At 31.1% G+C, this 19,629-nt stretch overlaps 1 protein-coding gene across 4 annotated transcripts in view; it reads left to right on the top strand.

The window, feature by feature from the left end:
* pde2a (phosphodiesterase 2A) overlaps window positions 1-19,629 on the top strand; it is a 255,223-nt gene that overhangs the window by 188,416 nt on the left and 47,178 nt on the right. For all 4 annotated transcript variants that reach the window (XM_073817601.1, XM_073817604.1, XM_073817602.1 and 1 more), the window contains 3 exons: window positions 5,539-5,648; window positions 6,987-7,042; window positions 12,630-12,689. In XM_073817601.1, the coding sequence (XP_073673702.1) occupies window positions 5,539-5,648; window positions 6,987-7,042; window positions 12,630-12,689 (226 nt within the window). The remainder of the gene's footprint in view (window positions 1-5,538; window positions 5,649-6,986; window positions 7,043-12,629; window positions 12,690-19,629) is intronic.

Here is a 19,629-nt window from a genome sequence, read left to right as displayed (position 1 = left end):
CCATTCATAAAAACGGAATTTACTATAGAGCGAAATGCCACGGAATTTGTCGATTATTGGATTAATAAATCAAAAGTTGGTCTGTCACTTAATTCAAATCGCGATATGGACTAGTGTCTGTGAAAACTGAAATGGAGAAAGACCGTTTTAATATGAATCCTGCATGTTCCGTTTGCCTCTGTGTGTATGAATGGAGGAGACACGTTTTTTTTTTACTACACTCATACTGAAGCACGCGTGACGCTCACGCTTATTTTTGGCCTTTGCATCTCACATGAACAGATAACTCAGTCTCCAAAGCTGCTGTGAGTGTCACTTTTACCGTTTCATTTGAGAAAACTATCATATCATACTACGGTATACACACAGAAACTTTCCGGCAACCTGTCCAAATAAAAGTACGGTTTAACATGTAACAGAACAATATTAGTCTTGTATTACTTTTGTACAGTATAATGTAGGTGTGCATATATTCCTATTTAAATAATTTACATAAAACAATATGATAAAAAATAAATATTACAACAAGATTAACCACTTAATTGTAGAACAAAAATACTACAATTATTATTTAAACGTTTTAAACTGAATATAATTTTTCTTCCATGTATTGATTTTAACAGTAAACCTCTGTTTGTTTGCCAAAAATTAAAAGGGTTCATTTTTCATTTGATTAAAAATAAATGTTTATTCTTTCATTTGATTATCAGAAAAATAAAAACACACAAGAAGAAAAAAAAGCAAAAGATTGTGGAGCCCTATTGTTCAAAATGTTAAAACAGAGTTTTGGACTTATTTTTCCACTGAAATGAATGTTTTCGTTACTACACAAAGTAGGCTAAAGTACTGCGAAAAAAAGTAACGTGGTTACATGGTTTAATAATTTTTTGTTATTAAAATTGAAAAATTGAAGTTCCTGTTTAAAAGTTTACAGATAGATGGCTAATTCGTATGCCATTGATATGTTCAGTGTTCATGTAAACTGTTTAATAAACACTTCTGGCACTTTTTTCGAGTCTCTTCATTAGTTTTGTTTTTCCTGTAAATGATTCAATAAATACCGTACCGTGTCATTCATACCGAGGTATTACCGTACCGTGAAGTTTTGATACCGTTACATCCCTACTTGAGTTTAATATAGATATTTTTTGTCTAATTTATATTTATATTTTATTTATTTCTATTTCTATTAGCGAAAATATTTTGAATATTTATGTTTTTCATCTAATATTTACATTTTATTTATTTATTTTATTGTAATTTTTTCATACTTTTAATTTTATTTAACATTAATAACCCTGCCAAGGCAATACTTCATCTAGCAGAAGTAAACTGTGTTTTGAGCAAAGAAAGTCAGCGTTTGTTCAGTCTTGTAAAGCCGTGTTTAAGGGTCTGTAGTGCGTTTGATGTGAAATCGGAGAGCTTTGATTGTAAGATTAGACGTTACACACCTTTATGAGACTTCAAACGGATGGAGGAAAGCCAACAAAAGCAGTGGCAACATCTCTCTCTAAATGAAAAAGCTTTTTAGAAGCGTCCAGCAGCGGTCAGTCTGTAATCAGACTTCAGGACCTTCAGCTTCTCCACTCAAACTTCAGCTTGAGGTCAGAGACGAGAGAGACGGAGACACACAGACCAAGTGTAAATTGGTTTTCAGCAGCTGAATGGCTCTGGCTGTAAAGCAGCGGTGCATGATGGGATACCGTCAGCGTTTCTTTCTAAAGCCTTTTAAAGTGGAGCAGATCAAACTTTGCTTCTTTTTACTGATTCTTTCTCACTGATGCTCTTTAATTCCCTGCAGAGACCGAACAACAGAGGCACACACGGGAAAATAAAGCCACTTTTACTGCCATGAGCTCATGAATACATTAGAAAACAGCAAGTTTCAGATCACATTTGTTCATTTTAGTGAACTGATTCACTGATTCACTGATTCAAACTGATTCACTAATTCACTGATTCACTGATTCACTGATTCAAACTGATTCACTGATTCAAACTGATTCACTGATTATTACGGATAAATGTTATTTTAAAATTATCTATCTAAATCATGCTAACAATATGCTAACCATGTTAGAAACATGCTAATAACTTGCTAAGCATGCTTATAACATGTTAATCATGTTAATACATGCTAGCAACTGGATAATCATGTTAGAAACATGCTAGCAACTTGATAATCATGCTAAAAATGTGCTAACAACTTGGTAACCATGTTAGAATCAAGCTAGTAACTTGCTAATCATGCTAATAACATATTAATCATGTTAAAATCATACTAGCAACTTGATAATCATGCTAAAAACATGCTAGCAATTTGCTAACTTGATAATACTGTTAGAAACAAGTTACCAACGTGCTAATCATGCTAGCAACATAAAAGTAGCTTGGTAATCATGCTAGAATGTGCTAGCAACCTTGTAATCATGTTAGAAACATGTTAGCAACATGGTAATCATGATAGAAATGTGTTAGCAACTTGCTAGAACCATGCTAACAATTTGTTAATCATGTTAGCAACTAGCTAAACATGTTAGAAACAGGCTACAAGATGTTAGGAAACTTGCTAATCATGCTCTAAACATAAAAAAAACATGTTAGCAACTAGCTAAACATGTCAAAAACAGGTTAAAACATGTTAGCAACTAGCTAATCATGCTAGAAACATGTTAACAACTTGGTAATCATGCTATAATCATGTTAGACAAATGTTAGAAACTTGTTAATGCTAGAAACATGTTAGCAACATGCTAATCATGTTAGACACATGTTACAAACTTGTTAATCATGTTAGAAACATGCTAGAAACATATTAGCAACTTAGTAATCATGCTATAATCATGCTAGCATCATGCTAGGCACATGTTAGAAACTTGTATATAGTGCTAAAACATGCTAGCAACTTGGTAATCATGCTAGAAATATGTTGACAACTTAGTAATCATGCTAGATTCATGTTAGCAACATGCTAATCATGCTAAACACATGCTAGCAAATTGTTAATCGTGTTAGAAACATACTAGAAATTTGTTAATCATGCTAGGCACATGTTAGAAACTTGTATATAGTGCTATAACATGCTAGCAACTTGGTAATCATGCTAGAAATATGTTAACAACTTGGTAATCATGTTAGATTCATGCTAGCAACATGCTAATCATGTTAAACAAATACTAGCAATTTGCTAATCATGCTAGGCACATGCTAGAAACTTGTATATAGTGCTAAAACATGCTAGCAACATGCTAGTCATGCTAGAAACATGCTATATCTATCTAGCTATCAAACATTAAGCTTTTAAAACTACTTTAAACTTCAAACTATTTCAGACTTAAAACCCTCAACTTAAAACATTTAAAACTTCAAAATCTTTTAAAACTTTTTTTTTTACTTTTTAAACTGTTTCGAACTTTCTGGTCCAAGTCTGTCTTGACAAACTTTATCTATTTTAGTAAAATAAGCATGTGCCAAATAAACGTAAGAGTATAATTTTTATGTTATTAATAGATTTTAACCTTTGCATTATAGTTATTTTACATTTATTGTACATATCTTGAACTGCTTTGACAATACAAATGTCACCGTACGGAAGTGGAAGGTCAAGTTGAGAACATTGGATTATGGGGAATGGTATGATCTGATATATACTGTACAGCACATTTTAGATGTAGATCACACAGAAATGCTGTAATAATGTCTAGAGTGAATGTAGTACAGTAAATCCAGGCTGGTTGTGTGATTTTTGTGTTCATTTAAGACGGTAACTGATGCTTGGCTGTTGTGTGATTGAATGTTCATTCATTAAAGGGGTCTTCGGATGCAAAAAATAACTTTTCCATGTTGTTTGGACATTAATGTGTGTTGGTAGTTTGTGAACACAACCACCCTACAATGATAAAAATCCACCCAGTGGTGTTTGTTTAATCTTTAAAAGTAATATCCCCTTTTTAAAATCAGCTCATTCTCAGCTTCTGATGGGTGTGACGACACACAGACAGAGGCCCCTCCCACGATAGTTGATTGACATGAACGTCTTACCTTAGCCCCGCCCTCACCGAGCTCAAACAGTCTCTGATCGCCATTGTGTGACTCAGGAGCAGAGGAAGACTCTAATTGAGCGATTGAGGTGTTCTGTTGTTGGATGTAATAATGAACAAAGCAGTCGTCATTTACTCCCGACATCTGAGCCGCTGAAGACGCAGAGGAAAACATTACTTTCGTTTTTGAAAGAATACATATGCATCTATTTTCCTGTGAATCGTTCCTGATGCAGCTTCACCCACAGCAGGAGTGAGTATAAGGGTTTGTATGCATCCTTGCAAATGGCCTTTCCTAATAAGTTTGCAAGTTTTTCGGATAAACGCGGCTAAAGTAAACATTACGGCTCATAATCCCTCAGCAGAAAGGGGCGGGGCGAGCAGAGCTCATTTGCATTTAAAGGAACATGCAATAAAATGAGCTGATATTTTGCAGAGCTAAAAGGGTGTTTTTTACACTATTATTGAGAATTTTTAAAGCGATGGTTCGGAATAGATTTGACTACATTGCTATGCACTCCGAAGCCCATCTAAATGCCCCATCCAAAGTTTTTTTTTTACCTTAGTCGAACATTGACGGAGATATTCGAGCTTGTCGAATGGCTTGCTACAGCCGTACATGGTACATGTGATGTATCTCGTAAATTGCACCCCTAAACGTGCAAGTTATCTTACCAAACTTGTACAGTAGTGTAAATAGGGTATGTACTCACAAAACGCTTCTTCGGAAAATTTTTAAGTCCACCATGAGTGTATTAAAAACAACTGTTACCTGATCCCTACTAGTCTCAAAATCTACAAATGGCGAAACGTCGACGTCACTTCTCTGGTTTGGAAAAAGCACGTAAAAGTCCACCTACTACGTCTGTGTGCATTTCAATGTAGTAGGTGGACTTTTACGTGCTTTCCCCAATCCAGGGAAGTGACGTCGACGTTTCGCCATTTGTATTTTTTGAGACTAGTAGTAAGATTACTTGCACGTTTAGTGGTGCAATTTACGAGATACATCACATGTACCATGTACGGCTGTAGCAAGCCATTCGACAAGCTCGAATATCTCCGTCAATGTTCGACTAAGGTAAAAAAAAAACTTCGGATGGGGCATTTAGATGGGCTTCGGAGTACATAGCAATGCAGTCAAATCTACTCCGAACCATCGCTTTAAAAATTCTCAATAATAGTGTAAAAAACACCCTTTTAGCTCTGCAAAATATCAGCTCATTTTATTGCATGGTCCTTTAAATGCAAATGAGCTCTGCTCGCCCCGCCCCTTTCTGCTGAGGGATTATGAGCCGCAATGTTTACTTTATCGTCTATTAGAGTATATTAGAGATTTTTCATTAAGACCCTAAAGAATCATATGAACTTGTGGAAAATGGGCATCCGATGACCCCTTTAAGACGAATTAACTCAGATTTCACAGCTGCTGCACGACTCTGAAGCCGAAGTTTACCGGCATGAAATGATTTGTCAGTGTTTGTTCACGTTTGTGTTTCAGAGACGCGGTGAACCAGCAGAAGAGACTGCAGTGCTCCGGCCTTCCGTCAGCAGAACTACACCAGAAACAAACCGCTCCGCTGACCGCACCGCTGCCGCCACACAAACGAGGTGAGAGTGAAAGACTGTGTGTTGTTCTCAAAAATTAATGGACCAAATGTCTCCGCAAGTGTAGTTATACCAATACATTTGACCTTGTGAGGACATTTTTTGGTCTCTGTGAGGAAACCAAGCTTATGAATTATACAGAATGAAGTGTTTTGAGAATCTAAAAATGGGTAGAAAACACTTTGTACAGTAGAAAAACCATTACACTTATGAACCCATAAAATAGAATCCAATCCGTGTGTGTGTGTGTGTGTGTGTGTGTGTGAACAAATTACTCACGACGGTGTAAAAGCATAGAGACAGTGTGATAATGAAAGAAGTTTTAAAGAGTGAGAAATTTTCATTTACACCGCTGAACTTTTAGCCCACTTTCATCAGATTTTCCTAGTTGTTCATCAACCTCTCGCTCTCTCTTTCTCTTTCCGTGTTCCCATGGCGACTATCGCTGTGTAGTACTATTTTTACCAGGGTAACAATACAGCCTTCAGAATCATAGACAGCAAATATAAAGAGACCCAGTGTGTGTGTGAGAATGTGTAAGTGTGCTTGCAAAACTACTTATTTCATTATTTTTTTTTTTATGTTTGTTTGGTCATATCACATAACAAATAGTAGTTAAATAAATATTTAAATAGTAGTATATATTTGTAGATAGTATACATAAGATATAGATTTGTTTGATTTAAAGCAGTCATTCACTCAAAAATCAAAACTTTGGTAGTTTACTCACACTCAGGCCAAATATGAAGTGACTTTTTTTATTCATTAGAACACTAAAGAAGATGTTTAGCTGAAACTCTGCTCCTTGGTGATTAATAAGGTGCACTTTAAGAGTCAAAAGCAGCATATCAGGCAACACAAAATTATTATGCATGGCTCCTGATGACATATTGACGTCTTATGAAGCAAAATGATCAATGCAAGAAACTGAACATTATCTACAACATGCATAGTTGAGGTCAAAAGTTTACATCCTCCTTTTAGAATCTGCAAAGTGTTACTTATATCAAAAGTTTATAAAAAGTTTACATGCACTTGATTCTTAATACTGTGTTGTCACCTGAATGATCCACAACTGTGTTTTTTGTTTAGTGATAGTTGTTCATGAGTCCCTTGTTTGTCCTGAACAGTTAAACTGTCTGCTGTTCTTCAGAAAAATCCTTCAGCTCCCACATATTCTTTGGTTTTCCAGCATTTTTGTGTATTTGAACGCTTTCCAACAATGACTGTGTGATTTTGAGATCCATCTTTTCACACTGAGGACAACTGAGGGACTCATATGCAACTACTACAGATGTTGATTTTTGAGTGAACTCTCTGTGTCTCTCTGTGTGTTTTCAGCGCTCATCATTCCTCTGGTGGATCGTGATGAAGGGAAGGTGATCTGTGTGATTCTGGTGAGTCCTGCTGTAATTCCACACACAATAGCGGCGTAATGATGGCTGTGATTCGCCTCACCTCTGAACCCATGAATCAGAGAAGGCCGTGCGATTCCTCTCTGTGAATCATCTGAAATTCGTTATAGCTGGTTATTTTTAACGAGCCGCCTAATGTTGCGTTTTTACGGGCGGCATTAGTCCAATTAAACTGTTTATTTCTAATTGAGTAATAAAACGTTGTGATTTCATGAGATTTTTGAGTGCAGGGGAGACGCTTTATTGCGGCGGCCGTGACGCGTCGTAAAAGAAGCCATTGTGACGGATCCGATCAAGGACGCGTTTAGAGATTCTTGAGACTTAGCCAGTTGGAAAATAGAGATGGAAAATCTCTTTGGGTGCGAGGCAACCAAAGCGTTTTTGTCTGTTGTCTGCTGTTGTTTTGCACATAATGATCCGTCGTGCAATTTGTTTTGCAATCATCGGCCGTGCTTGAAAATTGCAGCGGCAAAAATTGGGGTCAAATGTGAAGTAGTTTGAACTTATTACACACTTGACCTGTGCTTGTGCTTCACGTTTGAGTGCTTGCAGAGCGGACGTTTCAGGAGCCTCGATCTTAAAGAGTGAATTTAGAAACACAGTTTCTGTATCTGTTAAACAGCATGAGAAAATCTCTACGTTCAATGCATTTAAAGCACTGTCATCATCAAAAAAGAGCTTTTCCATTGAATTCTCCACCTTTAACCAGTGTTATTTTTACAAATTATAGTTTTTGTTAATATTTAGGGCCCGAGCTCCGATAGTGCGAGGACCCTCTTGTTTCTGCTCCGTTTATTATTATTAGGGCCCGAGCCCATAAGGGCGAAGGCCCTATTGTTCTTTTAAGGATTCTTAGTAGAAGTACTATTGTTTTCCTTAGGATTATTCTTGTTATTATTATTTTTCGTCAAGGTTTTTGGGGGTTTTGGGGCCCTTAACATGCTCAAAAACTCTGGGGCGTGGCAAGGGGACTCTACAGCGCCTCCTTAAATTTTGATGCGCCATATATCACACATACTTGCACTTACACATATAAAACTTGGTACACATATAGAACTCATCGAGCTGAACAACTTTCGTGCTGCATGTCATTAGCTCATCCCGACAGGAAGTTGGTTATTCAGACTTTTGTGTAAAAAACAAGCTCTAGAATTTGATATGCTAGTCATAGGTTTTTTACCCGATTGCCACCAAACTCGGTCAATATGATCTACAGATATTGGGGATCAAAAATTGTGATGGGATTTTTGATATGTCAAATGGTTTGACCGTGGCGAGGTGTTGAAATTATGGCGAGAAATTAGAAACAGGAAGTGTCTAATAACTTTTGCATACTTTGTCTGATTTTGATCAAACTTCATCAGTTTGTTCGTTGTATGATGCTGATCACATAGATGTGACTATTAGGAGTCAAAGTTATAGCGCCACCAACTGGCAACAGGAAGTGTGTCTCTTTTAAAAATGCTTTGAAATCACATGGTTGTTTTTACCCGATTTGCTTTAAACTTCATCAGAATAATGAAAAGCTCATAAATGGGCGTGGAGGAGGCACTCTATAGCGCCCCCTTTTGACAAAAGTTGATGGGTTAGTTTTGCCTACAGTCACCAAACTCGGTACACATATTGGTCTCATTAAGCCGGACAACTTTCTAATTTACACTCATTAGCAATAATAATCAGGAAGTTGGCTATTTTATTTGAATGTGGATTTTTAGAAAAACCAGGCTGTAAATTCATACTCATCCTATAAAAATGACGCTGTACACACCAAACTTTACCAACATGAAGATAATGAAGATGCTAAATTGTGAGCGGATTTGGGATATCTTGAACGGTGTTGATGTGGTGATTTTTTAAAGTCACAGAAAAAACAAATAACAGTAATTTTCATTTATCTTTACAGTGCATTATCCTAACACTTCAAAACTTTTCAAAACACATCATTCTTAGGAAATACACTTGGTATAAAAATGTTATCATGCTCAGAGGCCCCAAAAACATTAAAAATATCCAGATGTGACCAGTGGCGGACTGGCCGTCTGGACGTTCTGGAGAATACCAGAACGGCCACTGCCGCAGGATGGCCGTCGGCCTCTGTGCAGCCGTCACAGTTTTTTTTTTTTCTTCTTTTTTTTTCTTGCTTATAATTTACTGTTGTTCCATGTCAAGACCGATAGGTGGCAACAATGCGCCTACAAGCCCTGCAAGCTCACTCGTCAATGCCTGTCACTCAACCGTTTACAAGTGCAGATGGGAGAAAGAACATGGATACTGCAGGTGTTGGTAATAGGAAAAAAAGGAAAGAAAAGGGTGGGGCTGAGAAGGTGAGGGAAAAAAAAAGCACGATATAAACATGCCGCAGCATTAACATGAAGGCAGAAGAAATATTTAATAAGTAATTAAACCGTTTTTGTGCACACTGCAAAAACTCCATCTAATCAAGTCAAAAAATCTTGTTTCCAGCTAAAAAGTATTTTTAACCTCGTTACTTATATACTAAGCAAGAGTGGAAGGTGTTAGATTATTAATCTTATATTGAGTATATATGCCTCATTTTTTATAATTCTTACCAAGTGTGATTTGTCTTGTTTCATTGGCAGATTATTTCACTTAATTTAAGAAGTTTTCGACTAAAATCAATTTGAAAGCTTCTTAAATTAAGTGAAATAATCTGCCAATGTAATAAGACAAATCACACTTGCTAAAAATTCTCAAAATAAGACAAATATACTCAAAATAAGATTAATAATATAACATCTTCTGAGGGGTGTTCCATAAAACAAGTGTACCAAATAAGCCAGGTTTATTTTAGTTAGTCTGACTTATTGTCACTTGATTTGGCTCAAAATAAGTCAGACTAACTGAAATAAGCCTGACTTATTTGGTAAACTTGTTTTATGGAACACCCCCCTGCTCTTGCTTAGTATATAAGCCTCAAAACAAGAACAAAAATACTTTTTAGCTGGAAACAAGACTGTTTGACTTGGTTAGATGAACAGTTTTTGCAGTGCCGTATTTTTTTGCACAAATTAATTAAGAGATTAGTAAGTAATAAATATAGTTTAAGATTGCATGGAATAGATGACGTAATACATAAACCCCGTTTTTTTCACCTGCATATTTTTCAGCAGAGAGACATTAAAAGGGTGCTGTTTATTTCTGTGAGTATTCTACACTATGCTTTTAACACATCTTTTAGTCAACATCAGAGATAATGCTATAATTTGGAAGGTAAATCATCATGGGTTAAGATTTAAGTATTTTGAGACCCGTGTCTGTTGCTGATTAGCTTTCACACACATCTGTTGTGGGCTGAGCCGAGTCAAAGTCCAGGGCTGTTTTTTAGTCCCAGTCCGCCACTGGATGTGACAGTGAGAGATGAAGACTGTAATACGATGATAAGGAACATTTTTACCTCTAATCCTATTCTGCTCATTCACAGTGTATAACAATGAAACTAATGCATAGAATCAGTTGTAATGTTCTGTACTGTCAGAATACTTTTACATAATTATTATATAAATGGTTAAAGGGATAATTTGATGTGTATCTGCTTACCCCCAGGGCATCCAAGATGTAGGTGACTTTGTTTCCTCAGCAGAACACAAACAAAGATTTTTAACGAAAACCAGTGCAGTCTGCCAGCCATATAATAGACGTGGATGGGCACCAGACCTTTAAAAGTAAACAAAAACATGCACAGACAAATCCAAATTACACCCTGCGACTTGTGATGATACATTGATGTCTTAAGACACGAAACGATCGGTTTTTGCGAGAAACTGAATAATTTTTTACCTTTTATACACAGCCACGTCCATCTGTCCTGAGCACAAGCTTGTCATCCGGATCGTTACATGTGAACGCGCTCTGGCATAGTATACTTTAGTATACTTTATACAACTTTCTAAATTAAACTCATTAGCTACGACCAACAGGAAGCCGGCTATTTTGATTTGAATGAGGATTTTTGGAAAAATCAGGCTGTAAACAAATTCATATTTCTCATAAGAGCAACATGCTGTTCACACCAAACTTTTTCAACATGAAGAGAAGATTCTGAAGATGCTAAATTGCGAGCGGATTTGGGATATCTTGAACGGTTTTGACGTTGTGATTTTTTAAAGTGATAGTAAAAAAGATGACCATATTTTTTATATCTTTAAAGTGCAGCATCCAAACTCTTTAAAACTTTTTTCACAAAGAGAACTAGTTATTCTGAGCTAACGCTGTTATTTTCACAAGTATACAAGCTTCTATGAATTAAAGAAAATTTAAAAAAGAAATCAGAAATCTGCTCTCACTCTGCCTTTTTTTCCTGTTTTTTATTTAATTTAATTTTGATGCTTTATGTTTTCACTGTAATTTTAGTTAAAGTTTTTAGTAATTTATATATTTTTTATGTTTATATAGTGTTTATTAACTTATTTTAATAGTTCTAGGCAACATAGTTTTTGTTAATATTTTGAATTAGATTGTATCTTTATATTTTATGTTTATATAGTATTTATTAACTTATTTTAATAGTTCTGGGCAACTAATAGTTTTTGTTCATATTTTGAATTAGATGTTATCTTTATTTTCTGTTTTCACTGTAATTTTAGTTGACGTTTTTAGTAATTTATATATTTTTAATGTTTTATAGTGTTTATTAACTTTTTAATAGTTCTGGCCAACAAATAGTTTTTGTTAATATTTTGAATTTGATTTTATCTTTTGATTTTCTGTTTTATAGTATTTATTTGGTGAAATATAAATATATCATAATAATTTTTAAAATGCATCATTTTCCATGTCTAGTTTATAATCAGTTTAATTCCCTTAAAAGTTTGGGGTCAGTATGATTTTTTTTAATGTTTTAAGTGTCTTCTGCTCACCAAGGCTGCATTTATTTGATTAAAACTACTGTAAAAATTGTAAAATATTATTAGAATTGAAAATAGCCGTTTACTATGTCAGTATGTGTTAAAATGTAATTTATTTCTGTGATGCAAAGCAGAATTTTCAGTGTCTTAAGTGTCACATGATCGCTCAGAAATCATTCTAATATACTGATTTTCTGCTCAAGAAGCATTTCTGATTATTATCAACAATAATCAGAAATAATATCACCAATAATAATATCAAAACACAATAATTTTGTGAAAACAATCATGCATTTTGTTTTTCAAGATTCCCAGATGAATAGAAAGTTCAAAAGAACATTATCTTAATTAAAACAACATAAATGTTTTTACTGTCACTTCTAATCAATTGAATGCATCCCTGAAGTTTCCTGCATATATAGACAGCAAACGCTCTATTATTTGGATCAGAGCTGCTGTTTGAGTGTTTTATTAGATCAGTTGCCGTGTCTCCTGGGAAATGTGGGTGAGTGTGTCTTGAGTGTCTCTCTGGGACTCTTGCAGACGGACACGGGGTCAAAGGTCAAGGTGTGACCCCTAAAGCAAATGGAGCGTTACCCCAGAGAGAGAGAGTGTGCTAGCGGAAATAGAGCAGGTGTTTTGTTGAAGGATATAATGAATTGAGTGATTTATTTGACTGGTTTTGTGTGTCGCTCTCTCAACAGCTCTGCTGTAAACCGCTGACGGAACAAGATGAACAAAACCTCAACATCCTGGAGAAACATGTAAGACACACACAAACACTCATCCACAGAGAATCACACTGACATGGAAAGCATAGAGACATCATTGTTGTTTTTTTGGTTTGTCTCCAAAAGCTCTTTCCCTTACAGAAATTTCCTACAGGACCACAATTATTTTTACTACTATAAAATGTTAATATTTATTATTATTGTTTTTAAAAATATTTTTATTTCTCTCAAAAACTAAGATTAGCTTTGACTCTTTAGTGTAAAACAATCATTTACATTTTTACAATTACTCCATTTGTATTATTTTTTATTATTTATATTTATTTTTAATAAATAAAATTAGTTCCCTCCCTTATCGAACTTTACTGTAGCGCCACCATGTTTTTTTCTCTTTTTTTAATTTAATTTTCTTAACTATAAGATTAGATTTATTTATTTGTTTTATTATTTTTTCAAAGAATACTATTAGCTCTCTGCCTTACACAAATTTGCTGTATACATGCTTTTTAATTTTTATTAGTTTTTATTTTTATCCATTTTTATACAAGAATATGACTAGCTGTCTTTTTTACTGTTAAACAATAATTTAAATTTTTTTATTACTTAATATTTTTATTTATTTTCCTCACAGAATAAAATGAAAAGTTTCCTGTCCTAGCGAACTTTACCGAAGCTGCACACTTTCACTTTTTTATTGTAAAATTCTAATTAGTATTTTTAATTTAAAAACTAAGATTAGCTCTTTCCCTTACATTACATTTTATTTTGTTTATTTTTTTTTTCAAAGACTTAAGATTTGCCGTTTATTTGAAAAAAATTTTTTATAAAATATTTGTAAAAGTTAATAAAATAGTATTTTTTTTTTAGTATTTTTTGGAATTTTTTTGTTTATTTTATTTCCATTTTTATTATTTAAAAAATAATATAGAGTTAAATATAAAAATAGAGTTTGCTGTAGTAGTACAGTTATTGTTAGGACTGAAAAAATTATAATTTTTATTGTTTTGTTTTGTTTTATTTTCCCACAAAGAGTAAGATTTGCTCTCTCTACCTTACAAAAAAATTGACCATATTGTAAGTTTTTCATACAATTGCAAGTTTATATTTATTTTATTCTTTTTTTTAAAGAATAATATTCAATTATTCACTTAATTTTTTTATAAGCGTTAAAAATATGCATTTTTATTTTTTTAATTTAATTAATTAATTGAATTAATATTTGTATATTTTCCCCAAAGAGAAGTTGTGATTTCTTCAGTTATTTAGTTATCCCAATTAGTTATTTATTTTATGCACTTTTTTATTTTATTTATATTTATTTATTAATAATATTAGCTCCCTTGCACACATTTACTGTAGTACTTTAATGTAAAACAATAATTTTTGTTTTAATATTTTTTTAATGTTTATTTAATTTCCATTTTTATTATAAAAATGTATAAATTTTTCTCAAAATGTATTATTATTTTGAGGCTATTTCCTTACCTTACTGAAATGTGTTGTAGTAGAAGAGCTATTGTAAAAAATAATAATTTTTATGTTTTAATTAAATGTATTTAAGCTTACAAAATTACTATAGTTTAAAGTTTTTATTTTATTTTATTTATCAAAGAATAATATTAGTCATTTATTTTATTTTATTTTATTTTATTTACTTTTTTAATTTTTTTATTCACAAATGTACTTTAGTACTTCACTGTAAAACAATTTTGTATTTACAAAAATGTATTAGTTTTTCCCAAAAAATAAGATTAGCTCTCTCATAATTGAACAGTTATTGTTAGGACCCAAAAAAAGGTTCAAAAAAAATAATTTAATTTAATTACATGTTTTATTTTATTTTATTTTATTTTATTTTATTTTATTTTATTTTATTTTATTAACTTTTTTTTTTTTTCATTTTTATTCACAGATTTATTTTAGTTCTTCACTGTAAAACAATTTTTTATTATTTAAAAAATGTATTAGTTTTTCCCTAAAAAAATAAGATTAGCTCTCTCATAATTGAACAGTTATTGTTAGGACCCAAAAAAAAAAAAAAATAATAAAAAAAAAATAATTTCATTTAATTACATTTATTTTATTTTATTTTATGGATAAAATTTGCTGTCTTTACTTCACAGACATGTACTATAATACCACAGATATTGTTAATATTGTAAAATAATGATTTAATAGTTTCAGAAGAAGCTTTTTGTCTCTCATTTTCTTTCATTTCTTTTCTTTGTACCATAATAACCCTGTTCACCTGAAAAACTAACCAGAAAATTAAATCAGAGCAGAGATGAAACCAAGACTAAAGTAAATAAATAAATAAAAGTAAAGCAAACAGATCTTCCTCCCCTGTGTAAATAGATCAATAAGAACATATTATTTCCATTCAAAGCCTTAAATAGGTGTCCTTACTCTAGTATTTGTCCATAATCTGTGGTATAGTTCAGCAAGAGCTCTTTCATCCTCGTCTTTCTCTCGGTGAGTCAAAAGCCAAACCGCCTCCATCTCTCAGGTTTTATTTGAGGTGATAAGGGTCCAAAAGCTTTCATCATACCACCATCATCATCCTCCTCTTCCTCATCATCAGAACACACACACTCTCCACAGAGCTTTGATTCTGTTGATTAGAGAAGCAATTTAACATCAGACGCTTTAAAAGCATCTCACGACGAGAGCAGAAACAAGAGAGCAAACAAATAACAAATGGAAGCAAACAGAAAGAAACATCAGAGATTTATAGAAACAATAGATTTTCGAAATATTTTGTATTAGCATTTCCCCCCCTAAATAATATTAGCTCTTTCTACCTTACAGAATTATTTTACAATATTATCACAAATTATTTTGTTTTCTTATTTTATTTTTCATTTATTGTTAATACATTTTTATACATGGATTTTCTCAGTTAAAAATTGGTTTATTTATTTTAATTATTTTATTTATAAGCATTTCCCCCTAAATAATATTAGCTCTTTCTACCTTACAGAATTATTTTACAATAATATCACAAAAAATTATTTAGTTTTCTTATTTTATTTTTCATTTATTGTTAATAGATTTTTATACATGAATTTTCTCAGTTAAAAATTGGTTTATTTTAATTATTTTATTTATAAGCATTTCCCCCCCTAAATAATATTAGCTCTTTCTACCTTACAGAATTATTTTACAATAATATCACAAAAAATTATTTAGTTTTCTTATTTTATTTTTCATTTATTGTTAATTAATTTTTATACATGAATTTTCTCAGCTAAAAATTGGTTTATTTATTTTAATTATTTTATTTAAGCATTTCCCCCTAAATAATATTAGCTCTTTCTACCTTACAGAATTATTTTACAATAATATCACAAAAAATTATTTAGTTTTCTTATTTTATTTTTTCATTTATAGTTAATAAATTTTTATACATGAATTTTCTCAGCTAAAAATTGGTTTATTTATTTTAAATATTTTATTTATAAGCATTTCCCCCTAAATATTATTAGCTCTTTCTACCTTACAGAATTATTTTACAATAATATCACAAAAAATTGTTTAGTTTTCTTATTTTATTTTTCATTTATTGTTAATAGATTTTTATACATGAATTTTCTCAGTTAAAAATTGGTTTATTTATTTTAATTTTATTTATAAGCATTTCCCCCTAAATAATATTAGCTCTTTCTATCTTACAGAATTATTTCACAATAATATCACAAAAAATTATTTAGTTTTCTTATTTTATTTTTCATTTATTGTTAATTAATTTTTATACATGAATTTTCTCAGTTAAAAATTGTTTTATTTATTTTAATTATTTTATTTATAAGCATTTCCCCCTAAATAATATTAGCTCTTTCTACCTTACAGAATTATTTTACAATAATATCACAAAAATTTAGTTTTCTTATTTTATTTTTCATTTATTGTTAATACATTTTTATACATGAATTTTCTCAGTTAAAAATTGGTTTATTTATTTTAATTATTTTATTTATAAGCATTTCCCCCTAAATATTATTAGCTCTTTCTACCTTACAGAATTATTTTACAATAATATCACAAAAAATTATTTAGTTTTCTTATTTTATTTTTTCATTTATAGTTAATAAATTTTTATACATGAATTTTCTCAGCTAAAAATTGGTTTATTTATTTTAAATATTTTATTTATAAGCATTTCCCCCTAAATATTATTAGCTCTTTCTACCTTACAGAATTATTTTACAATAATATCACAAAAAATTATTTAGTTTTCTTATTTTATTTTTCATTTATTGTTAATAGATTTTTATACATGAATTTTCTCAGTTAAAAATTGGTTTATTTATTTTAATTTTATTTATAAGCATTTCCCCCTAAATAATATTAGCTCTTTCTATCTTACAGAATTATTTCACAATAATATCACAAAAAATAATTTAGTTTTCTTATTTTATTTTTCATTTATTGTTAATACATTTTTATACATGAATTTTCTCAGTTAAAAATTGGTTTATTTATTTTAATTATTTTATTTATAAGCATTTCCCCCTAAATATTATTAGCTCTTTCTACCTTACAGAATTATTTTACAATAATATCACAAAAATTATTTAGTTTTCTTATTTTATTTTTCATTTATTGTTAATACATTTTTATACATGAATTTTCTCAGTTAAAAATTGGTTTATTTTAATTATTTTATTTATAAGCATTTCCCCCTAAATAATATTAGCTCTTTCTACCTTACAGAATTATTTTACAATAATATCACAAAAATTTAGTTTTCTTATTTTATTTTTCATTTATTGTTAATTAATTTTTATACATGAATTTTCTCAGCTAAAAATTGGTTTATTTATTTTAATTATTTTATTTAAGCATTTCCCCCTAAATAATATTAGCTCTTTCTACCTTACAGAATTATTTTACAATAATATCACAAAAAATTATTTAGTTTTCTTATTTTATTTTTCATTTATTGTTAATACATTTTTATACGTGAATTTTCTCAGTTAAAAATTGGTTTATTTATTTTAATTATTTTATTTATAAGCATTTCCCCCCCAAATAATATTAGCTCTTTCTACCTTACAGAATTATTTTACAATAATATCACAAAAAATTATTTAGTTTTCTTATTTTATTTTTCATTTATTGTTAATAGATTTTTATACATGAATTTTCTCAGTTAAAAATTGGTTTATTTATTTTAATTTTATTTATAAGCATTTCCCCCTAAATAATATTAGCTCTTTCTATCTTACAGAATTATTTCACAATAATATCACCCAAAATTATTTAGTTTTCTTATTTTATTTTTCATTTATTGTTAATAAATTTTTATACATGAATTTTCTCAGTTAAAAATTGGTTTATTTATTTTAATTATTTTATTTATAAGCATTTCCCCCTAAATAATATTATCTCTTTCTACCTTACAGAATTATTTTACAATAATATCTCAAGTATGTATTACGTTTTCTTATTTTATGTTTTATTTATTCTTTATTAATTTTTATACATGTATTTTCTTAAAAATTGTTTAAATATGTAAAAAAAAGATGTTCCTTCCTTACGCAAATTTTCTGTAGTAATTGTAGTAATCCTGTATAAAATATTAAAAACATACAAACAAACTTCTGATGATATCCGTTTCATAAAATATCATGTGGTGCGACTATCAAGAAACAACTATTTGGGGACTTTTATGTTGAATTCCATTCAAAGATAGGACTTTGCATTATATACCAATTTGCCAAAGACCCATGGAGGCATCAAGCAGATTTATAACTCTCTTTTCAATTTGAACTACTTTAATAGTGTTTTCCATAGATATTGGCAATTGTTGTGCTTTTATATTCAGTTGATGGTTTATATATATAAAATACCTTATTTTAGTATCACATGGAATTGATTTTTATGCAATTTGAGTCATTTCAGACGGTTTGTTTAATCTTTGTGCAATGTGAGAAAAAATAATCATTGCAATTACCCTAAATTTGAAATGACCCTAAATGTATTCAGATTAATTTTCTGCACTATTTGACATGATTTCCAAAGTGTTTTGTAAGCTTGTATACAATTGCAAAGCATTTGGATTTATATTGTGATCATAATATGCCAACAAACTTTGTCAGATGATGTCCATTTTATGAAATGTCATGAGGTTCGACTATCAAGAAACTACCATTTTGGGACTTTTATGTTGAAATCTATTCAAAGATAGGACTTTGCATTATATACCAATTTGCCAAAGACCCGTGGAAGCATCAAGCAGATTTTGTGTGTATATATATATATATAATTTTACATCGGACACTTTAAAAGCATCATGGTCGCACCACATGACATTTTTCAAAGCTACGGCCAATTCATCTAAATGAAAAAATCACTAATCGCTTAAATTAAGTGACTAAAATCACTTAATTTAAATAATTAAATATATGTACATTTTCTGACACTTCAAAAGCATCTGATGTTGCTGTAGACACTGTCTAACACTCTTCAGATGTGGTTATATTCACTCTGATGTCATATGGTTTAACTGTACCTTCTGTTAATTAAACGTCTGTGTCTCTGTGAGCCGGAGGGACAGAAGCAGAAAAATGAAAGACTGTCGTCCTCCATTAGCCACGTTTGCCCTTGTAGTGCTCACTAAAGAGTGTGTATGCCGTTCAGAAAATATCACGAACAGAGATGACAGAGAAAATAAAACAGATCTGAACAGGCAGTAAATCTGAAGGCCATTCAGAAGTGGTCAGAGTTATTTGGCCTTTTATGAAAATAGAAGTGAAGATCAGAAAAAAAGGTATTGAGATTCCATTCCTTGTCTTTACAGATCAGAGGAACGAGATGAGAAAACAAAATGCGCTTCATTCCTCAGTTTGTGCTCTGAGGTGAAGTTTAAAGTCAATATGCGTTTGAAATGAAAGAAAATACATGTTTGTATTTATTGTATTCAAGCTGCTCAAACTCTCAAACGACCTTCCTTTAGTATACCCTGGGGCTG

Source organism: Garra rufa, chromosome 14 (genome assembly GCF_049309525.1).
Source record: "Garra rufa chromosome 14, GarRuf1.0, whole genome shotgun sequence".
Lineage (NCBI taxonomy): Eukaryota > Metazoa > Chordata > Actinopteri > Cypriniformes > Cyprinidae > Garra > Garra rufa.
The sequence above is the reverse complement of the archived record's forward strand: the minus strand, read 5'-3'. Positions and strand labels throughout refer to the sequence as shown.